This window comes from Caretta caretta, chromosome 21 (assembly GCF_965140235.1).
Source record: "Caretta caretta isolate rCarCar2 chromosome 21, rCarCar1.hap1, whole genome shotgun sequence".
Classification (NCBI taxonomy): domain Eukaryota; kingdom Metazoa; phylum Chordata; order Testudines; family Cheloniidae; genus Caretta; species Caretta caretta.
Window position 1 is genome coordinate 10,087,114 of NC_134226.1, and position 23,049 is coordinate 10,110,162.

A 23,049-nucleotide genomic window follows, 5' to 3' on the forward strand; every position below is an offset into this window, starting at 1 on the left:
GAGCCTTCCTTGGTTACGGGGAAAAAAAAATGGGACAGGGAAGAGAAACAAAATATTATCGCTTCAAACGTCCCCAGGGCAGTGCAAAACTTTAGCCACGTTTCTGGCTGGCGAAGTGCACAACTGACTTGCTCCCATGGTTGCCTTTACAGGTTGATGTAATTAAAAAAGCCTATCTCCAGGAGGAAGAGTGCGAGAACTCTGAGATTTCCCCCCGGGAAGTCGGGCACAACATCTATATCTTGGCCTTACAGGTACCATCTCTTCGGCTGTTTTTCTACCATAGGTGCCCGTCTGCAGAAGCCTCTCCTTTCTAAGACTGGCTTCCCCCAGCTCCTCCATCCCATGGTATGGTGGCCTTTGTTCATTGGTTAGCATGGGATAGTCTTTCCAGGTTCCCCCCCTATTTATTTAAATACTTTCTCAAGTCAAACCTAGGAAGACCCCGCTCTGCTGGGATACCCGTGAAGTTCCAGTCTGGATCCATAAGTAGAAGACTTGCTTGTGGCCTCGGAAAAGAATGTGGGCTCTTTGAGTCCTGACCCACACCTTTGCTTGGTCCCTGACACCTTGGAGGGTTCCTTTCATTCAGAGCTAGATATGTCTGTGCTGGCCCATCACAGGTTAACGTCGCTGCTCATATAAGCTTGCCCCGCACCATGGACTTCAATCAAGTTTCACCCACTTGTGCCAATGGTAAATTTGGGCCCCATGATCCACTATTCTGTTTATGTCCCAACAAGTCCTGTTGCCCTAGGCATATGAGCAGTGCTGTCCTCGGACAGAGCAATGGTTCCTCTCTAGCAGTGACCGAGCCTCGGTGTGTTAGCAGAAGGCAGAACCTCCTCCACACCAATTGGGCAATCGTACATTACCAAAGGGCTGAAATCCTTCCTGACCCAGTATGGTGGCCAGCTTATTCCCTGAAGAATGGGGATTGACATCCCTTGTTTTATGCTAGCTAGTGTCACTGCAGATGCTGTTCTTTCTTCATATATCTAAGGGCTAAATCCTGATCCAAGAGAAGTCAACGGCAAAACTTTCATTGGCTCTAGTTGGATCAGGACTTGGCACGTGTATGCCTCATCCTTCCATGGCTTTTACACATCTAGCAAAGGATCGTCACATGTTCACAGTACATTCTGCCCTGTCACCTCTGTCTCATGCTCCTATTCCTTCCTCACTGTCCCTCTCTCTCTTTGCAGCTGTCTCGGCACAACAAGCAACTGCAGCATCTCCTAAAGCCAGTGAAGCGAATCCAGGAGGAGGAGGTGGAGGGCATCTCCTCTATGGTATGAGAGATCCATGGAGTGAATGCAGGATCTCCCCAGTGGCAGTGGGTTGCTAAGAAACTTCCCCAGGCCTGATTAAGCAGAGGTTTCTTAGCTGCTTTGCTTTCCATCATTTAAGCCTTGATCTTTTTAGAGATTCCTGTGGAGATACAAAATTCACGCCTCCCGGGGGGTTTGCATGGGGTTTGAGCCACAACTACATGTTCTGCAATTATCACCCAGCTCGTTGGGGTAATATGAAAGGAGAGCTCTGTAGAGCTCACGGGTGGCTAGTTCTGTTCTTCAGGGTATATGTTCCCGTGTTGCCATGGAGAAGGTCTGCTCCTATTAGTGCTGATGGGGGTTAAGCTTCCCTGGTGGTGTCAGTTCCCACCTTGCCTCTCCTCCTAGAGGTAGGAGGGTTGATCCTTTCGCTGTCATTTTCCTGCTTTGTGTGGCCTGGTCTCCTCTCCCAAATGCTACTCCACTGTAATGCGATTTCCCTCGGGCGTTATGGGCATTGATTTGCAATTTGGGGATTAGCCCATTTGGGAGGTAATTATGGTAGTGAGTTGAATTGCCATCCCTGGGAGGCTGGGGAGAGCCGCTGGGGCCCTTTATAAAGCTTTCCTTGATTTGCTTTCGGTAAATGGTGAGGAACCATTGTTAATGCCCAGTTAGAACAGAATCCCTCCTGCCTTTGCCAGCTGAAGACACCTGCCTTATTCTCCCCTCTACTCCAGCTCAGCTTAAACAATAAGCAGCTGACTCAGATGCTGAAATCAACGGCTCCCATCCAGGAGGAGGAAGAAGACCCGCTGGCGTATTACGAGAAGCACACCTCCCAGATTGAGGTAGGACTTGTTGTTGTCCTGGTAGATTTCCGTTTCATGGACTAATGGCTGGCTAATTTAGGTCATGGGGCTAAACCTCCCTGTGTCTGCAGTTCATAGACAAGCCTCATCGTTGTCGTGCCCCGGAGATACAGGCTAGTACTTAAAGGTAGATCAACTTAGTGGTGCCCAAATATCTTTTTCCTACTGCCCTTCTTGTTTGTTGTGTCTCCCGCAGCACGTGTCCTCGGTGCTAGCAAGGATTCCCACCGCAGGAGCCTTGTGCTGGTCAGGGATGTGTGTGCTGGATCAAGCTGTGGGCGTGGTTTAGAATGAGTTGCAGTTTATAGATCCTTCCCTGAGCTGGTGTGGGGCTGGTTCCTGGTTACGTGGCAGAGCAAATAAGTGTGGTGCAGATGGGGGACTAAGAGCACCCCGGTTTCTTTGCCTGCTCTATGCAGATTGTGCGCCTGGACCGGAGCATGGAGCAGATCATCTTCCCCGTGCCCAGCATCTGCGAATTCGTCACCAGGGAGACCAAGTACCGGCTGTTCACCACCACGGAACAAGACGAGCAGGGCAGCAAAGTCAGCGACTTCTTCGACCAGTCGTCCTTCCTCCACAACGAGATGGAATGGCAGAAGAAACTGCGCAGTAAGGGCAAACTGGAGCTCCCCTGAGAATGGCAATGCTCTAAAACAGCCATGAGCACCAGACGGTGGCTTGCAAAAAAGCTCCCCCAGCATCCCATGCCCCTGGCTGCGTGCAGTGCCCTGAACTCTTCCACTGACAATATGTCCCTCAGACTTTCCACATTTGTAGCTTCCCGATCCCTTGTTGACTTTGAATGTGGCAACTGGAAGCAAATAAAAAATGCAGGCCCCCCTCTAGGCTACGTACTTCTAGATGCAAAACCAGGGGGAGATTCATTAGTGGAGTTCCTATGTGGCCCAAACCAAATAGGGTATTGTAATATATTCAGCAAACAACATAAAGCAGAGAAAACGATACAGAGTGGAGAAGAGAGAGGGAAGTAACTCCCCTGCCAAGGGATGTAATGACACCTTGTTTTCAGAAGTAGCCCCTAAGCTTGGGTACCTCTGTTTTAGGGTACCAAGCCTCAGATACCCAGCCCTGATGTGCAGAGGTGTTAAATACCCATAGAGGCAATTCAAGGCAGTTGGCGCAGTGGGTGCTCAGCACCTCTGAAAATCGGGCTCTGGGTGTCTCAGGCTGGACACCCGAAGGCAGGCACCAGTTTTAAAAATATGGGCTTAAAGGAGACAGGGAGTGTAGAGCTGGCAATTCCCTGCGCAGATTCACAAGGAAGAAGGGGATACAAAGCGGCAAACATCTTGCCTTCTTATTAAGTGGCTGAATGGGCATTTGGGATCAGATGAACTCAAACGCGCTGGCCAAAGCTGCTGTTACTGTTTAACGGTTGTCAGGGCACTCGATATTTGGCTCCCTCTCGGCTTCCAGATCCATGTCTTGGTCCTAATCCTGAAATCCTTGAATGGACTTAGACCTAGCTTTCTGAGAAACCCTCTCACTCCCTGTGACCCACTGAGACAACTGTGATAAGTGGGGACACTGTGGCTGATGGAGCTGAGGGTACAAAGGTGGAGCACGCAGCTGTGAAAGTCCCTACCTCTGGGGGTCAGGATATGGCCAAGCGTTGTCACATGGCGGGCTGTAAGACCTATTTCATCACACAAGGCTTTCCTTGGTAACGGAGGCTGCAGCTCATGGCACATCAGACATGCCTACATAGATGCATGGATAAATGGATGCCGAGGTATGAAAGACAGACACACCCTGCACACATATCCAAACCTGGGGTGGATGAATCAGCTTGAACCAAATCAGAACTGAACCATGCCTTCGTTCAACACTTGAATCCTTGAGGGTTGAAACAGTTCAGTGTGGAACTATTAGAGAAGTTGCCTTCGGGAAGCCTCCCGCTGGAAATCTCCTTTCCAGAGAGCAATTAAATAGAAGGCAACTGGTCTCTTGTGAGGTTTCCAGCTCACTTTTGTAAACTTGAGAGTTTGGATACAGTTCAGATCAGCATCCAAACACTTGGGTGCTTATCCATTTTAAAGGTTGGCCTCGCACTTATCAGGTTGCTTTTATTCATGAATCATGAGGAGATAACATATAAATGCCAGTAAGCAGCGAAGATATATTATAGTAGCAGTGAAAACACTTGCAAAACCAAAACAGAATTCTGTTAGCGATGAGACAGGAAGCAAGTTTCGAGTTGGGATAGGAAATGGCTGGCAGTGCAGGCTGTCGGGAACTCCTATGGGACGGAGAAGTAATGCCAAGAGAACAGAGGCACCGTTTTTTGAAACACACAAATGGCCAGGATGTAGGAAGTAATGAGAGAGAGACAAGAGGGGTGTAACGCTGGAGCTGATTTTCAAATACCAGAGTGGGTCAAAGGTCTGAAGAGCCACGAAATGTGAGCAGTAACATTCTGAATTCACCGTCCCATTTCAGCCCGATGCTGGGGACTTTTGCTACTGGGTGGAGGAAATGGGAGGTCAGTCCCACAGAGCATGTGTTGAACTGAGCATGTTAAGTCTCTGGAAGAAGTTACAATCCATATCCAAGTCACACATGATCAGCTGAGATTTACTGCGCAGTGTGTCACCTCCTACCTTCCTCTTCCTAGGCATGCCACTGATGTACTGGTTCTCCCGCAGAATGACTCTCTGGGGAAGCATTTCCTTCAACCTGGCTGTCTTCATCAACATCATCATTGCTTTCTTCTACCCCTACGTCGAAGCCACCTCTATGGGTAAGCGCTCCATCCACTTCTGTTCTTAGAAACCAAGGGAAAGTGTGTCCTCGTCCAAAGAGAGAACTGACACACACTGACCCCTTGGCAGATACAGTCTCACCAGCCCCATTCCCTGCCAAAGCTACTCAGTATCTTCCTCTATTTCCTAAAACCAATTTCCTCTTCACCCTCTAAAGCTCGCTGCTTTTTAAAGCCTGCGGCTGTGAGTCTCGGAGCCTGGGTCTCCGAGCCTGAGTCTCAGAGACTTGGGCTCATGCTATGGCATAAAAAACAACATTCAGGCTCCAAAGCCCGGGTAGGGGGTGGGCCGCAGAGCCTGCATCCTGTCTGAGCCGTGACGTCCACACTGCTGTGTGTAGCCCCGTAGCACGCGTCTGTAGACCCAAGCCCTGAGACTCGCTGCCGCAGCGTGGACATACCCTGAGAGGAAGGGAGTGTGGTCTAAGACTGAGAGCAGGGGACTGAGAGCCAGGACTCCTGGATTCTATTCTTGACTCTGCCACTAACTTGTTCTGCGTCCCTGAGAAACTCACGTCTCTCTGTGCTTGTCTCCCAGTTTATAAAATGGGGATAATAATGAGATACCTCTTATATTATGAAGCTTCATTTATTGGTGTTTTTAAAGAGCTCTGAGATCTCAGATGAAAGGTGCTAGAAAAGCATTTAATGTGTTAATAATAAAATAATACATGTAATGAATATTAAGGACCATCTTATTTTGTGTTACTTGTTGTACCTTTTCTTTTTCTTTCGATGACTGGCTCTTTAGTTTTGAGGGACAATTCCTCTCAGATGTTTGCTATGGATTGACACAGATCAAGTATGACCAGTTGATCATATGTGTTTGATTTCCGTGCCCTTTAACTATGGTGTCCCTTTTCTTCCCAGGAGTGTTGGATTCCCCATTGATCTCCTTGCTCTTCTGGTTTCTGATCTGCTTCTCCATCATGGCCCTGTTTACCCGGCGCTACGGCATCAGACCGCTCCTCGTGGCATTGATCCTGCGATCGATCTATTATTTAGGGATTGGGCTCACGCTGAACATCCTGGGAACTCTCAATGTAAGTGACCTGGGGAAGGTTAGTGCAGCGCCCCTAAACCCAGGCTCAATCTGTGTCGAGTTGGGCTCCCAGCAATGAAAATCAGTGGCCACTGGAAATGTACCTGTAGGTATCTGGGCTGAATCCTGCACTCATTGAAGTCAGTGGATTTACAGCGCTGTAACTGGGAGAGCATTCACGCTCGACCATCATTGTATATTGAGTTCACAAAGGCAAACTGTATTAATATACAGCTCTCACCCACCCTGCTTCCTTGTGATTGTTCCCTAGCTGACCAACAAGATTGTGTTCGTGGTGAGCTTTGTGGGCAACCGTGGGACATTTATCCGGGGCTACAAAGCCATGATCATGGATATGGAGTTTCTCTACCATGTGGCCTATATTGTGACCAGCATTCTGGGGCTCTTTGTACATGAACTCTTCTACAGCATCTTGGTACGGTAAACGCAGTTGTTAGGGAAATGTACATGGCACAGCCATGCCCAGTGGGGAACTGAAAGATTCCTGTCCAGTGTTATTTGTGTGGGTCAGCCTTTCTGCTTTTTGCGTGTATGTATTGTATCTGCGTCTCTTTCTATCATCTACCTTTGATCTGGGTCAGCTAGGAGGCAATGTGATCTACTGGTTAGAGCAAGAGATTGCAAGTCGGGACTCCTGGGTTCTATTGTGTTGTGTACAAGTCACTTCTGCCCAGATCCTCAAAGGTATTTAGGAACACAACTCCCATTGATTTCAGGAGGGGTTAGGTTTTTACCTCTTTGTTCTCGGTCTCCTGGGTTCTATTGTGTTGTGTACAAGTCACTTCTGCCCAGATCCTCAAAGGTATTTAGGAACACAACTCCCATTGATTTCAGGAGGGGTTAGGTTTTTACCTCTTTGTTCTCGGTCTACTCACCAGTAAAATGGGGATGGTACTGAATGCCCCCTGTGAAATTTAGTTAGCATTTGTCGAGTACTCTGAGATCCTAGGCTACAAGGTGCTATAGAAAGGCCAGATGTTATCACAAAAAGCCCGCTGCTGCATTTCTGCCCTGGCTAATTAAACTCCACATGGGCATGCTTTGTCCATTTCAGCTCTTTGACTTGATCTACCGTGAGGAGACCTTGTTCAATGTCATCAAAAGCGTGACGCGGAACGGACGCTCCATCCTGCTGACCGCCCTCCTGGCTCTCATCCTCGTCTACCTCTTCTCCATTGTGGGTTTCCTCTTCCTGAAAGACGACTTCATCATGGAGGTGGATCGGCTGCCTGACAACAAGTCCAAAGGTCTCTCCACCTTGCCCTGCCACGCAGCAAGTGTGGGTTGTGGTGCGGTGGGCAGAGCAGGGGATAGGTAGCACTGGGTTCTCTTCCAGATTCTGCCATTGACTCCCTGCGGGACGTTGCACACAAGTCACTTACCATGCTGTCCCTCAGTTTCCCCATCTGTAAAATGAGGGAAATAATACCTCTTTCGCAAAGGAGATGTGAGACGTAGTGTGTTAAGGGTCAAAATCCTGGTCCCGCTGAGCTTCTGGGTGGTAGAGAATAAAGCAACTCCCAGAGACTTCAGGGACCCAGCACTGCAATCTCTGGGCAGAGGAACCAGGAGTTTGGGGGTAAAAGGGAATGTGGTACTGGTTCTGGGCAGATGCAATGGAAGTTTCAGGACTGTAGCTGTCCTCTAAAGGCCCCCGCGTTTGAAAACTGAGCAGGGCTGAAAAGACCCCAGGACATCCATTCACAGGCTCAGTGGAAGTCTGGGCTCAGAATGTGCAGCTAGACAGTCCCATTCTCGTTGCCAGCAGGGCTCAGCGCTGACAGTGTGTCGGTGATGGAAGCTCTACGACTGAAGTTTGGGAGGGATCAGTGGGAACGGTGAACGATGAGGAGAAGGAACCCAAAAGAACCTTTCCCAAATAGCCTTTCAAGCTGCAGCTAGGGGGCAGTGAAGGAGGGGCCCCAATAAGAGGAAAAATAAGTGGTACTCTGGCGATGACACAGTCTCTTGTGTTCCAGACGGCCCCTTGGGGATGCAAAGGAACATGGAGGCTTTTATGGAGTCGTGCAGTGGTGACAAAATTAGCTGCTCTGCAGTGCCTGGTGTGCTGAGAGGTAAATATCTTACCCTGGTAGAAGCATTTAAGATAGAGGAGAGAGACTTCCCACCTTCCCAGCCTGTGCTCCTAGGTAGGAATCCCACTGAATTAATACAGAGGTGGTGGAAATCAGGACATAGGGCGAGGTGGTCCCCTCTCATTTGGCAGTCAGCCAGGCAAAATCCAGCCCCTTTAACAGAGTCACTTAGAAGCAGCCCACTATCTAACAAGTAGGTAAGCCATGTCCCTTCAGAGTGAAGGTGGCCCCAGCCTAACAAGGGTTGCATGGAGCAGCATGGGAAAGTAGGGATTTCAGAGGGAGCTCGAGTCATCAGAGCGGACAGGCTGGTTCTGCTCGACCCTTCCAAGTTACAAGTTAATATCATAGCATCAAGATGCTCACCAAGTTCTAGCTCTCTTCCGCTGGACGAAGAGGGAATAACCATCTCCTCATGTTGCAGCAAAATATTCTCCAAGGAGAGACCCCTCCAGCTAACTAGTGTGCAAAACACAGTTGCTGGAACATTGTTAGCCAGTCAGATTTTCTCTGGGCACGTTCTGCTGCTGGCTCTGGTATATACCGTGACCACCTGCTTCCAGGAGATAAAAGTAAAAGGAGGAAAGAAAAGCCATTAGAGAGACTCCAGAGCCAGTGACCTAAGGCTTCTCTGTACTGCTTGGCTCCCTCCAGTGGGCTGATCTCTTTATCTGCTCTCTCCTGACTGGTTTATGCTTGTGTTCCAGATGATGATGAGGATAACTCAGAGCGTGCCTGCGACACGCTGCTCATGTGCATTGTCACTGTCCTGAATCACGGCCTGAGGAACGGAGGGGGCGTGGGTGACATTCTCAGGAAGCCATCCAAGGATGTGAGTTAACACGGCACTCTGGGCCAATTCCCTTTTCTTCTGCAGAGACCTGTCACGTTCACGGCTATATGTATGTCTCCCTCCCTCATCCCTGTACATGCTTCTGACACTGCCAGACCTATCCCCCGCCCCACTCATCTCTCCATTTACACGCTGACTTACCCCTCTAACTAATTTCTCATCTTTCCTTCATTACACACCTTACGCAATTATCTCTTCCATCCTCTATGCTTATGCCTCTTTCCATGCCACCATTCCTATCATCAATACTCCAAATTTCTTTCATGACGTGGAATTTAGATCTTAGCTCCTCAATTAACCTCCACCTACCTTGGCCTTAAGCCATTTCTCCGGCCATTGTAAGGAAGCAGCATGATCTAATGACTATTAGAGCACAGGGCTGGAAGGGAGAAGTACCATGTTTTGTTTATGGCTATTTTCCTTCTGTCCTTTGCAGGAGTCCTTGTTCCCTGCTCGGGTTATCTACGACCTCCTCTTCTTCTTCATTGTCATCATCATTGTCCTCAACCTTATCTTTGGTGTCATCATAGACACCTTTGCTGATCTGAGGAGTGAGAAGCAAAAGAAGGAAGAAATTCTTAAGACCACATGTTTCATATGTGGTGAGTGCCAGGGCAAAGAACATCACATGAACGCATGCACACCCCAGCCAAGATCCTCACAGGACTGAGCCCTTAACTTGTGTATTCCAGTAGCAGCTGTTTATTTTAAGAGTGTGAAGAGGGGAAAAATGGGAGTTGTCCTTTTTATGCTTCTTTATTATGTGTAAAGAAGACTTGATTTATTTTTTCACGTTTGTGTTAGAAATTCGGGTCTTGTTTTTCCTAGAAGACTCCATGGATCACTGAAGAACTAGCAGCTTAAATAAAAGAAATGAAATGAACCTCATTAGTTGAGAGAGGAAATGATTTTTGTAATTCAAACTGTTGCTTTTGGTTAAATAAGCATTAACTAAAACACTCTAGAGTAATGTGTTCTTTGTGAAGGGTTTGTCACTTCTCCAAACCCTTAACTTCTGAGCTGAGAAAGCTCTCAGTCCTCATCTGAGTAATCCAAGAAATCCTCCCAAAAAAAGGGGAGAGGGAGAAAACATAATTGACTTGCCTGATATTACTAAGAAAAAACATGAAGGGGGAAAAAAGGCCACATTTGTGCATCAAAAAGCAAAACAAAAAAAGGAAGCAAGCATTCCCCTTATTTTGGGAGGAGGGGGAATCAAAATGTAAATAATAAAAAAACAAGCACAACACCAACCCAATTCTTCCTTCTTTGCAGATCACTTTTAAGAGAGATCCACTGTGTGGTTTTTATGCTAGAAGTTTAGATTTGGTATATAGGAAATGTATTCAGTAGCACTTTAAACAGATGTGTTCTAAATACACAGCTAGGTAATTTGTCTAATATAAGTTGGGATGCTTATTGTATGTTAAACACCGCCTAATTATTAAAAGCGCACTTTGAAATTCACACCTGGGATAGGACGCAATTATCTGTTCTTCCTTTTACGCTTGTTTTTGGTGGTTTTTTTTTCAATTCCTTTTTTCTCCACTGCCTCTCCCAGGTCTCGAAAGGGACAAGTTCGATAATAAGACTGTGTCCTTCGAGGAGCACATTAAATATGAGCACAACATGTGGAACTACCTGTACTTCATCGTGCTGGTGCGAGTAAAGAATAAGACTGACTACACAGGGCCCGAGAGTTACGTGGCACAAATGATCAAGGTGAGTGTTGCCTAAGACAGAGTGTCACATACAGTGAGAACGTGTCTCCCCCAAGGAAATAATTTTAAACAATAACTTGTTGAGAAAACTTGTTTTCAAAGGAACACTTGGAATTATTTTTTTTAATTTTGTAAAAGCCTCTCACTTCTTCCTTGTATGGTTATTTCCAAGTTGGGCCCAGCTAACCAGGCATCATCTGTTGGCTATTTTATATTCAACTACCAGATATTCAGAGAAGCCAGGACTTAATGAAAAGCAGAACCGGGAGCAACCTAGTTATCATGAACTCAAGGCAGTGACAAAGGTTGGGGGAGGAAGGTATAGGAAAACCTTTGAACGTCCTACAGTCAAACTTACGGGATTGCTTTGTGCCTGGAAGTCTACAAAAAGAAACTGGGAAAATTAATGGGCTATTAATGAAAACCCTTAAAGGTACTGGGGAGCCCTTAGCACAGACAGGGTTTATAGGGCCAATTACCCAGTTCTTGTGAATTAGCACGTATGCTCAAATCAGGCTCCCCCCCCCACCCCGCCAACCTGAAGTTCTCATCATTCAGAACAAGAACCTGGACTGGTTTCCTCGGATGCGAGCCATGTCGTTGGTCAGCAATGAAGGGGAAGGGGAACAGAACGAGATCCGGAGTCTTCAAGACAAGCTCAACTCCACTATGAAGCTGGTGTCTCACCTCACTTCACAGCTGAATGAGCTGAAAGAGCAGGTATTATAGTTTAAACAGGGATGCTTCAGAATGGGGATGGCTTAATGGCAAAGCACAAATCCCAAGCAGTAGAGCAGGATCCAGAGTGACTGAAACACGTTTCTAGGGTCATATTCTGGCTAGGGTAGCATCCAAAGATGGCCCGAGTCAGAATCAATGGATGCAGCCTCAGGCAGACTTCCATAATCTGCACAGCTAGGGAAGGGAAAGAAAAGGTTTTAGCAACTCACTGAGTCAGGGGCACTTGGCCCAGGAGTTTCCCTTAATAGCTGAATTCCTCACCAGCTGCATGAGGACACTGCTAGACTCCCCCTCTGTCAGGAAAACTACACCTTAAAGCACAACTCTCTTGCCTTGGTCTCTCATCATATTATCTCCATAAGAACAGCCCTACTGGCTCCATCTAGCCCAGTATCCTGTCCCAGATACTTCAGATGGACTGAACAGAACAGGGCAATTTTGAGCGATCCAGCCCCAGCTTCTAGCAGTCAGAGATTTTGGGGCACCCAAAGCATGGGGTTTCGATGGACCTATCCTCCATGAACTTAGCTAATTATTTCTGAACCCAGTTATACCTTTGGCCTTCACAACATCCCCTGGAAACAAATTCCACAGGTTGAGTGTGGATTGTGTGAAGAAATACTTCCTTTGTTTGTTTTAAACATGCTGCCTGTTAATTTCAGTGGGTGACCCCTGGTTCTTGTGTTATGTGAAAGGTTAAATAACACTTCCTTATATACTTTCTCCACATCATTCATGATTTTATAGACCTCCATCATATTCCCCCTTAGTCGTCTCTTTTCTGAGATGAACATCCTAGTCTTTTTAATCTCTCCTCATATGGAGGCTGTTCCATAACCCAGGATGCAGTCCAGGGTAGGGCTTTCTTTGCCACCTGCTTAGCAGCATCCCTGGAAGTTGAAAGCCCTTGGAAGGTGTATGTTTGACCCCAGCATAAAGGATGGGTCTCTTCGTGTGGCTAAAGGGGGAAAAGGAACAAGAACAGTCTTCCTGACTACATTGTGTCCTTATTTTAACGCTAGATGACAGAGCAAAGGAAGCGCAGACAGCGCATCGGTTTTGTGGATGCCCAGAACACCATGAATCACTGAGGCACACACAAAGCATCAGCTTTGCCAACCAACTAAGTCCATGTTATCGGCTAACAAGGATGTTTTCACTGGCATCTGCGCATCGATCACATCTTCAGAAGCTGGACAAAAGCCTAGGTTACGGCTGTAAGGTTTCAACGCCAGCCTTCTCCATTACATCTCTGCAAACATTTTGCCCAGCAACCGCCAGGAACCACTAACTTACCAGATTTCCCCACTGTACCTGGACCTGCAATTTATCCCAATGCCCTCAAAGGAAGGTAAATTATTTTGGACTTTGGTTCCTCATTGCAATAACTTTTTGTTCTTTAACATGAATTATCTTTCTTCATCTCCATGCACTACATTTTGGTGGCTACCCCCTTCCAGAGGCAATAGCATTAATATTGTTATTAGCAATTAGAGTTGCAATATTTAACTTATTCCAAAGTCCGTAGTAGATGTGGAACTTTGCAAGCCAGACATCGTTCACTGTACCTCACAATGCTGATTTTCCTCCATTTTAAGAATCCCATCTATCGCTGCGGCGCAGTAAACTCAACGAGATGTATTGATAGTACATTGCATCTGATGAGTAACAGCAAAGCTGTTGCAAGTATGACAGTCTTTTATCTTCCATGGACAGACTTTATTTGCGCAGTAGTGGGAAACGGCAGGTTTACAGCAGTTCACTGTGAAGAGGTATTCTGTGTTTATTTTCATCTCTGATGTAATGTTTTACAAACTTTTTATTTTGTTGTTACTTAACTAATATGTAAATTGCCTTAACTAAGTTAACACAAAATTAAGTCATAGTAAAAGCTGAAATGAGGTCAAAGAACCTCTTCTCAACACTCTGTTATGAATTAATAATAGCATCCAGAGGCCTCGATCCTGATTAGGCAGGGTGCTGTGTGAATACAGGTCCCCATCCCAGAGGAAACTCAGTTCAGAAGATGGTGATGACTGAAATACAAAGATCTCTTATTGCAGAACTACCATAAACACCACAGCTTGTCTGCTGCAGGTTTCAGTTCATGCTAGGGGAAAACTGTTCAAATGCGTAACAGCAAGAGGCCATTAGTTCTTCCCCCTCCAAGGCACTGCACCAACACGGAGCAGTCCTCTGGCTCCCAGGAACAGACACTGATGCTGCTACTGAAGTATGCAGTAGCTTTTAAGGAAGATTGCAAATAGGCCTCAGTAGATGGAGTGATCAGATTTTGAACTTGGATCAATGACACTGAGAAGTAACATCCATTCTTAAACCACAGGATGTGCAAGAGAATGACAAGCGCACACAAGAATTTGTGAATACCTAGTCCGAAGAGGACCACCATAACAAGACTTTAGTGCCTGTGTTAAGATTATAATCATCCTAACAGGCACATCTACCCTGCCCCTGACTCTCTCATCTCAGTGTCTCATTTTCCATATAAACACACTGTCCCACACAATCAGTATACTCGTTCAGTCCCAGATTTTAGAACAACAAAAGGGAGAGCCCTCAGGCATAGTTCTGAATGCTATTGTTAAGAGGAATGATTGGCTTTATTCATCATGGCAATATACAGTGCTTTAGGAATATGTATGGGGCGGGGGGGGGGGGGGGCTGGGGAGAGAGGTTATAACTTTGAGTCCTCTTCAACATTCTTGGCAGAGAACTTCTCTCGCAGTTTTTTCCATTTACCTTTTCTCATTTCCTCCATCTGTTTCCCGCTGTCTGCAATTGGGGGAAGAAGAGGGAAGGCAGAAAAGCGGATAAGATATCTGTTTAACTGACTTCTCCAAACTTCAATCTAATGAGTTTGTATTTCAGTGCCTGGAGGCAAGTTTATTTTCTCATCCAAACAAACACAGGGGCAATCCTTGCCCTGCCCAACAACAAATAGTCAGTTTCCACACGCGGCAGTAAAAGTCAGGAACCTGAGCAGAGCAAAACTGCAACTGCACCTGATAAATACGCTGGCCAAGTGTAGTTGTGCATAGCAGCACTCGTTTTTCTCTAAAAGGCTTGCTGCTATTAGGGAAGATGTAAAGAGCATAATTAAACCTTTGAGAAGACAGCTGAGAACTACTGAAACAAACTTGTTGAATTTTTTGCACTTTTAATACATATGGTGTGGCAGGCATAGAGTAAGTTTCTTCCCCGCAGCCCTGCTCCTGAACCTTAAGTATGACCTGAACAGACAATATCAGTGCAGCAAACCCAGGGGTTGATAAACCCTGTTACTTCTCCATATTTGTATGGAGGTCCCCTGAGGTTTTCTAGCCATGGGCACAGTAGTAGTACTTTTCACTTAACAATACTACCCACCCGGACTCCCCAAAACTATAGAGAACTGAAATCATAAGTGTTGTATTTTTTTTCTTTAATGGGAAGGTATTGCTTTCAAGAAGTGCCACACCAAGGGCCCTGAGGAGTGAAATTCTGTTTATCCCTGGGACCAGGTAACGGCAATGCAAGCTACTCCTGTAAGCCTGAGTGGGGGAAGAGTAATCACAGACTAATCAAACAGAACCTCATTGGCCTCGTTACCTGTTGCTAGGATCAGCTTGCATTCTTCCACTGTGACTCCAGTGAAGCTTGTATCTTTTAGGCGTGGATACTTCCCAAACAAAACAAAACAAGAATTTACTGACTCAACCGAACTCTTTCTCTGCTCCCTCCCCAAGCCAGTGCTTTGCTTATCCATCTGCTAAATCCTAAGCACAACATTCCTGTTGAAATACTAGCAATGGCAAGAGGCATAGTGCCACCCTGTGGCCTTTCGGCTCCTCTCCAGGAAAGCTCAAACACAAATCAGTTTAGACAAGGTGGGAGCTGCTTCTGAAATGACTGAACTTTTCAAAGGCTTGAGCTGCTCAAAATGAGTTCAGCTTTGTTTTTCACAGCGAAGGTGCCGGACAGCACGTTTATTATAGGAGCACCCAAAAACCCCTATTCGATTTGTGGCCCCAGCGTGCTGTACAAACACATGGTCCCTGGCCTGAAGAGCTCACCTTGTTTTTATAGAAATTGGTGTGGATTCTGACTAAACTTTCATACATTTGGTCACAGTTTGCAGGGTCAGCAATCTGAAAAGGAACAGAAACATTATGAAACTCTACAATAAATGCTTCTCCTTGTAAGTAACAGGCCACATGCAAAATGAGAAGAGGAGCACCTTAACAATGGAACAGAAGTGGCAGTATCCTGTAAAATTGCTAGAGGTTCAAGGATAAAAACTGTGTTCTCGCTCCTCCTGCTGGGCCTATACATGCAACCCTCTAGTAAAAATGATAAAATTCTGCTCATAAGGATTTGCTGGATCAAATGTGAACAAAATATTCAATGGTAAAGAAATAGAGCTGGACAGTTTTCTCCTCATGCCCATCCACCATTACTGTAATGTGCAATAAAGGCTCCTTCACTCAAATAGCCTACCAGCCAGATTTTAAAAGGTGTCTTATTAATGAATTAGGGTAATAGAAAAATTTCATTGCTATCAAAGGGTAGGTACATATCTGGTGGTCATCACCTGGGTGAATGTAGGTGGTGCCATTTTTCTATATCACATCGTGTTTAAACATTATTGGTCATCCAATCTGAAAAAATTATAAAATCACAAAAAGGGCCATAACTTGAAAAAGCATAGTCTAATTTTGCTCAAAATTGGCAGAAAAATTCTAAATAATGCACAATGTACTCAGAAAGAGTACTGTTATGGAACGCTTGGGAACTATTTAGCTCTAAGTGATAGATTTTAGGTATTTTCCCACCCTTTTTTGCCTTTGGTTAAAGCAAAAGTCTGTAGTAACATGCCATCTTGTCATTATTTACAGAATGGACTGATCTGCGAATAGTCTTTCTGTCTATGACATTAGGCAGATAAGAAGACCCCTGGTGCCTAATTATAAAACATATTTTTGATGTTAACTGCTGGGCCAAAGTCTCATGCACGCATGGTGCTTGGTTCCTCATTAACTCTCTGGTTAGGTCAGGTCTGTCCATACCATGAATTCAAAGTAATGGTCATAAATTTGTAAAGCCATCAACAAGCAGAGACATAGCTACCTCCTAGCCTGTCAGATCATCTCAGATATGTGACCATGGCTAAATGTTTCACCTCCTTGCCCTGAAAACTGCTCACATGGTAGGTAATGGGAGTAGGCTTATAAATAACAGCATGCAGTTAGGTTACTGACTCACCACAGCTGATAGTCCACTCTTGTTATTGGGCTGGGCTCAAATCACTTGTTTGGTACAAAGCTAGCAGGGAAAATCAGCAGTGTTCACATAGGCCATATCTCACCAGCCTTCCCATGATCTGACAAACACACAGTCCCAAACCCAATAAGCTGAGCATTATTAGACTTCCACAGTGCTTCTGCAAAGGAGTGCTGCTGTGAGCAAGAAAAGGAATGCCAACAGGTGCAAGAAACCACAGAGGCTGCAGTAACATTTCTGTTTAAAGGTAAACTATGCTAGTAGCAGGCTTTGGGTACCATGGGTGGTGAAAATTTGGGGTCATGGTCAAGGGGTTCTTGAGATACAGCTTTCCTCTCCTCCTGGCAAAGGACTTGTGCTTAATTTTAAAGTGCTCTAAGCTGCAAATGCAGAGCCAGACTGGTTTGAGAACTGGTATGCCAGACAGAGTGCTAGCATGACAGCTGAGGTACAATTTGGGGGTCATGGGTGATGAGAGCCTCCCCTTTCCTCTGACCTGGAGCACTCCAGCAGCGTTTTAGTTGGAGGTATGAACAGCACTGATGCAGAGCTGAGCAGGGAATAAAGTGTGCTCAGTACATGCTATAGCCCCACCCCACATAAGTCAGGGACCTTAAGAGAATCACACACAGCCTGTACCATAGGAAATCTTCGTTCAATTTCCCTCTCTACCTGATGAGGAGAAGGGCTCTGAACAGGGAGCACCCTCAGTCTTTCCTATTGAAGTTGTTCCACTTTAATTCACTATTAACTGGGCCCAAGCAAGACTCAAACATGAGCAGCCCTCTCTAGCATGGTGGTTAGGGTCTGCTACTGGAATGCTAGCAACCCTAGTTCGATTCCCCCCTCTGCCTGAGGAGGAGCTGGGATCTGAACAGGGAGCTTCCCTCAGTCTTGCCAATTGAGGCAGTTCCACTTTAATTAACTATTCATTGGGCCAACTAAAAAGCTAAAATCATCACTCTATAGTCCCATGGCTAGGACTCTCGCCCAGAATGCAGGTGATCCCGGTTTGAGTCCTCTCTCTGCCCCTTAGAAGGGGTTTGAAGAGGGTTCTCCTCTCTCCCAGGTGACCAAGGTGGGGGGGTCCTTGTTTAAATCCCCTCTCATTCACAGGAGCCATTGTCTTCCTGAGAAAGAAAGGGGGCTTGAATTAAGAACCACCCACCAGGTGGGGGGCAGAGGAGGGGCAGTCCCTGGGATGTGGGAGATCCATGTTCAAGCTCCTGGCAGAGGGGGGACTGGATCTCCTACAGCCTGGACAGGGGTCTGGGACAAGAGTGATTCATTTTTATTTTTTTTTCCTCCTGTGCCCACTTCATTAAAAAAACAAAACAGCCTAGGCAGCAAATCCCTTAATGACAGGAAGAGGTGGGAATTGAACCAGGGCCTCCAACACCACAGCTCAGTGCCATAACCACTGAACTAAGGAAGGCTTCTTATAGTTACCTCTTGCTTTGGCCCAATTAATAAAAGATGAAGAACAAAATATACCTTACTTCAGTGATCAGGGCACTCACTTGAGAAACAGCAGATCCCGGGACTTCATGTCCTGTCTCATAAGGTAGAGGAGCAACTGAACTAGGAGAGGACCGTTGTCCTACTTTGTTATTCACCTAATACATTCATACAAAACATTCTACAGCCCTTCTAAGAGTCATTACTGTTATTTAAGTACTTTTTCATTGTATTCAGAGCTACAAAGAAGACCATTACAGTTGTATCATGTGCACTTTCGACTTTATCTCTGGCTGAGAAAATAAATGTGTTTTATAATTAGAGGGTAGGGGTCTTATCTGCATAACTTCATAAAAATAGCACACAGAAAAACCTGCATAATATACTAAGCAAATCGGGAGAATTAAGAAGTGATTGTTCTTTCTCCACAGCATCAGGTAATGGCTGCTGTTGGAGGCAGGAAAAAGAGATAGTGAACTGTCAACACTAAGCCCTGGTCTACACTAGGACTTTAGGTCGAATTTAGCAGCGTTAAATCGATGTAAACCTGCACCTGTCCACACAATGAAGCCCTTTATTTCGACTTAAAGGGCTCTTAAAATCGATTTCCTTACTCCACCCCTGACAAGTGGATTAGCGCTTAAATTGGCCTTGCCGGGTCGAATTTGGGGTACTGTGGACACAATTCGACGGTATTGGCCTCCGGGAGCTATCCCAGAGTGCTCCATTATGACTGCTCTGGACAGCACTCTCAACTCAGATGCATGATTGTTTGCCGTTGCTCTGACGCAGGGAGGGGCGACTGACAACACGGCTTACAGGATTGGCTTACAGGGAATTAAAATCAACAAAGGGGGTGGCTTTACATCAAGGAGTATTTCAGGCAGGACTTCACGGAGGGTTCCAATAAGAAAGGGTTCCTAAGTTATTGTTCTTATTGGAACAAGGAGGTTAGTCTGGCCTCTGATTGATACATGGCTAGATTTACCTCGCTGCACCTTCTGTGAGTGACTGCAGTGTGACCTAGAGGAATGAATCCCCTAGACGGGGGGTGGGGGGTTGCAAATGAGTACAAAACAAATCTGGTCTATTTCTTGTTTTGATCCATTCCATCTATCTTTTACATCTTTGGCTGGCAGCAGATGGTGCAGAAGGACTGCATGCCATCCTCATCTCTTGCCTGCCCGGCAGAAGATGATGCAATAGGACTGCTAGCCATCCGTATCACCTGCCTGCTCACCATAAGATGGTTCAATAGGACTGACTGCAGGACTAGAGAGAATGACCTGATCAAGTCACTCCAAATTTAGTCCCTGTGCCCATGTCTGCCCAGGCGCTCCTGATCGACCTCACAGAGGCGAACAGGAGCACCTCGGACCTGACAATGACGACTACCAGTCCTATTGCACCGTCTGCTGCCACAAGGCAATGGGTTGCTGCTGCTGTGTAGCAATGCAGTACCGCATCTGCCAGCACCCAGGAGACATACGGTGACAGTGAGCTGAGCGGGCTCCATACTTGCCATGGTATGGCATCTGCACAGGTAACTCAGGAAAAAAGGCGCGAAACGATTGTCTGCCCTGGCTTTCATGGAGGGAGGAAGGGAACGGGGGCCTGACAATATGTACCCAGAACCACCCGCGACAATGTTTTAGCCCCATCAGGCATTGAAATCTCAACCCACAATTCCAATGGGCAGCGGAGACTGCGGGAACTGTGGGATAGCCACCCACAGTGCAACACTCCGGAAGTCGACGCTTGCCTCGGTACTGTGGAAGCACTCCGCCGAGTTAATGCACTTAGAGCATTTTCTGTGGGGACACACACACTCGAATATATAAAACCGATTTCTAAAAAAACGACTTCTATAAATTCAACCTTATTCCGTAGTGTAGACATACCCTCAGTATCACCATACTTGATCTCCAGACTAAGCACACTTTGTATCCAGACCTAAAATGACCCTACCAGTATTTGAATGATGATAGCTACACTAGCTATTAAATGGGTAGTAGAAATAGCATTGGGGAAAAAAAACAGGTGGCTGAAGGGATGGATGTAGGTGTAAAGGACCTGGGGAGGATCGCGGGGTGGGGGCTGTGAGGGGCAGGAGGGAGGCAGTGACTGTAGACAGAGATGTAAGAGAAGAGGCAGTTGAAAGGGTGTGTATGAGGTACAGGTGTAGGGTGGGGGAGAGGGAGGCAGTGACTGCAGGCAGAGATGTAAGAGAAGACGTGGTTGAAGGGGTGTGTATGGGGTACAGGTGTAAGGGGATGATGGAGGTGGCGGGGGCGCTGGGGGGGCTGCGAGGGGGAGCAGTGCCTGCAGGCAGAGATGTAAGAGAAGAGGTGGCTGAAGGGGCGTGTATGGGGGACAGGTGTAAGGGGGTGACTGGGCGCTGGGGGGGGCTGTGAGGGTCCGGGGGGGACAGGGGAGCCGTGGGGCAGTAGTTGTGAGCAGACGTGAAGGGGAGATAAGCTGGGGGTGGCTGGGGGGCTGCAGGGGGTGTGCACGGGGTGTAGGTATCAGGGAGTAGCTGGGGTGCTGGGGGGGGCTGTGAGGGGCAGGGGAGATAAGTTGGGGGGGCTGCACGGGGTGTAGGTGTCAGGGAGTGGCGGGGGGGGGCTGGGGCAGGCTGTGGGGCAGCGGTTATGAAGGGGAGATAAGCCGGGGGGGGGCTACACGGGGTGTAGGTGTCAGGGAGTAGCTGGGGGGGGCTGTGAGGGGCCGGGGGGGGCAGGGGAGCTGTGGGGCAGTGGTTGTGAGCAGACGTGAAGAGGAGATAAGCTGGGGGTGGCTGGGGGGCTGCAGGGGGTGTGCACGGGGTGTAGGTGTCAGGGAGTAGCTGGGGGAGGCTGTGAGGGTCCGGGGGGGGGCCAGGGGAGCTGTGGGGCAGTGGTTGTGAGCAGACGTGAAGGGGAGATAAGCTGGGGGGCTGCAGGAGGTGTGCATGGGGTGTAGGTGTCAGGGAGTAGCTGGGGGAGGCTGTGAGGGTCCGGGGGGGGGCAGGGGAGCTGTGGGGCAGTGGTTGTGAGCAGACGTGAAGGGGAGATAAGCTGGGGGTGGCTGGGGGGCTGCAGGAGGTGTGCATGGGGTGTAGGGTCAGGGAGTAGTTGGGTGGGGGCAGAGATTGTGAAGGGGAGATAAGCCGGAGGAGGGGCTGCACGGGGTGTAAGTGTCCGGGAGTAGCTGGGGCGGGTCGTGGGGGGCCGCAGGGGGTGTGCACGGGGTGTAGGTGTCAGGGAGTAGCTGGGGGGGGCAGTGGTTCTGAAGGGGAGATAAGCCGGGGTGGCTGTGGGGCTGCAGGTGTCAGGGAGTAGCTGGGGGGGGCTGTGAGGGGCAGGGGAGCTGTGGGACAGTGGTTGTGAAAGGGAGATAAGCCGGGGGTGGCTGGGGAGCTGCAGGGGGTGAAGGTGTCAGGGAGTGCCTGGGGGCTGTGAGGGCCGGGGGGGGCTGGGGGGCAGTGGTTGTGAAGGGGAGAGAAGCCGGAGGGGGGCTGCACGGGGTGTAGGTGCCCGGGAGTAGCTGTAGGGCGCGGGGCTGGGGGGCAGTGGTTGTGAAGGGGAGATAAACCGGGGGTGGCTGGGGGGCTGCACGGGGTGTAGGTGCCCGGGAGTAGCTGAGGGGGGGAGCTGCGAGGCGCGGGCCGCGGCTGTCTCCCCCCCGGGCCCAAGCCCCGGCCCCCCCGGCCCAGCTGGGGTCGCGGCCGCGCTCCCGCCCCGCGGCGCTCACCTGGGTGCTCTCCCCCTCCCGGAAGGCCTGGGCCACCCGCTGCCGCAGGAAAGTGCCCAGGTCCCGGCCCCGCTTGGTCTCTTCCACCGGCCACTCCTCGCAGAGCTTCAGAAACCGCCGGTAGCGGGTGGCCGCCATCTTGGGACTGAGGCCCAGGCGCCCCCTGCCAGAGACGATTAACAGGTCACGTGACTCCGAACGTGGGAATGAGCCGGCGAATTGTTCAAAAGTACGGCGGGCGAGAGGGACCGTTCCGCACGCATGCGGAATCAGAGCGGCCGCTCGGCTCGTCTTCCGTCAGGTGGCGCGTGCGCAGCACGGTCCAGCGAAGCCATGCGCTGCGGGCTGGAGCTGGGGGCAGCCGGAGGCGGATACGCATGCGCATAGAGCCTGACCCTGAGACGCAGCTTGAGCGCCCTGTGGCTGGGAGCAGGGAAGGCGGGGGGGAGGGGGCAGAGCCTGGGGCATGCTCCTGACCTGCCTCCAGCCAGCGTGCTGGATAGGGGCAGATCTGAGCGGGGAGGGGAACGTCTCCGTGCCTGGGAGCAGCACCAGCAGCTCAGGGACATGGGCTGCAGAGAATCACAGGGTTGGAAGGGACTTCAGGAGGTCATCTAGTCCAGCCCCCTGCTCAAAGCAGGACCAATCCCCTGATCCCTAAACTGGCCCCCTCAAGGATTGAACTCACAACCCTGGGTTTAGCAGGCCAATGCTCAAACCACTGAGCTCTCCCTCGAGAACTGGGGCAGCCAGGCTCCAACTAACGCCACAGCGCTTTGACCGGACCACCAAGCCCAGCGAGGCCCCTGCTTGTGAAAAAACAGCCCTGGGATGGTGAAAGAGCAGAAGGAAGTCAGGACCCCCTTTGCAATGCAGTTCTTAATCTACACTCTGAAGCCTATCATCCATTTGGTGTATACAGGGGTTCTCAAACTGGGGGTCGTGACCCCCCCTTAGGGTCACAAGGTTATTACGTGGGAGGTCACGAGCTTTCAGCCTCCACCCCCAAACCCCGCTTCTCCTCCAGCATTTAGTATAGAGTTAAATATAAAAAGTGTTTTTAATTTATGGGGGGGGGTCGCACTCAGAGGCTTGCTGTGTGAAAGGGGTCACTAATGCACGGGTTTATAACCTGTCATTTGAGAGAGACAAGGTAGTAGGTGAGGTTGTATCT

At 48.5% G+C, this 23,049-nt stretch overlaps 2 protein-coding genes across 2 annotated transcripts in view; one reads left to right on the top strand and one right to left on the bottom strand.

Moving 5' to 3' along the window:
- Positions 1-15,894, top strand: part of ITPR3 (inositol 1,4,5-trisphosphate receptor type 3) — an 83,575-nt gene extending 67,681 nt beyond the window's left edge. Inside the window, exons 45-58 of the mRNA XM_048826478.2 lie at positions 153-254; positions 1,206-1,292; positions 2,015-2,125; positions 2,566-2,758; positions 4,785-4,910; positions 5,802-5,974; positions 6,245-6,409; positions 7,049-7,241; positions 7,974-8,069; positions 8,798-8,922; positions 9,380-9,545; positions 10,505-10,665; positions 11,223-11,384; positions 12,428-15,894. Coding sequence (XP_048682435.1) covers positions 153-254; positions 1,206-1,292; positions 2,015-2,125; positions 2,566-2,758; positions 4,785-4,910; positions 5,802-5,974; positions 6,245-6,409; positions 7,049-7,241; positions 7,974-8,069; positions 8,798-8,922; positions 9,380-9,545; positions 10,505-10,665; positions 11,223-11,384; positions 12,428-12,496 — 1,929 coding nt within the window. The 3' untranslated portion in view covers positions 12,497-15,894. The remainder of the gene's footprint in view (positions 1-152; positions 255-1,205; positions 1,293-2,014; positions 2,126-2,565; positions 2,759-4,784; positions 4,911-5,801; positions 5,975-6,244; positions 6,410-7,048; positions 7,242-7,973; positions 8,070-8,797; positions 8,923-9,379; positions 9,546-10,504; positions 10,666-11,222; positions 11,385-12,427) is intronic.
- Positions 13,103-22,061, bottom strand: UQCC2 (ubiquinol-cytochrome c reductase complex assembly factor 2). Its single transcript, XM_048826479.2, has 4 exons — positions 21,876-22,061; positions 15,479-15,553; positions 15,015-15,084; positions 13,103-14,198 (listed from the first exon to the last, which is right to left on the bottom strand). The coding sequence occupies exons 1-4, from the start codon at positions 22,011-22,013 to the stop codon at positions 14,101-14,103; spliced, it is 381 nt and encodes a 126-aa protein (XP_048682436.1). The 5' UTR covers positions 22,014-22,061; the 3' UTR covers positions 13,103-14,100.
- Between the last annotated feature and the right edge of the window lie 988 nt (positions 22,062-23,049).

Coding starts and splice junctions, on each gene's coding strand:
- UQCC2 (XM_048826479.2), bottom strand. CDS start 22,013: ATGGCGGCCACCCGCTACCGGCGGTTTCTGAAGCTCTGCGAGGAGTGG. Junction 15,085..15,478: donor CCAATTTCTATAAAAACAAG/GTGAGCTCTTCA, acceptor TTGTTTGGGAAG/TATCCACGCCTAAAAGATAC. Junction 14,199..15,014: donor CAAGCTGATCCTAGCAACAG/GTAACGAGGCCA, acceptor CCCCAATTGCAG/ACAGCGGGAAACAGATGGAG.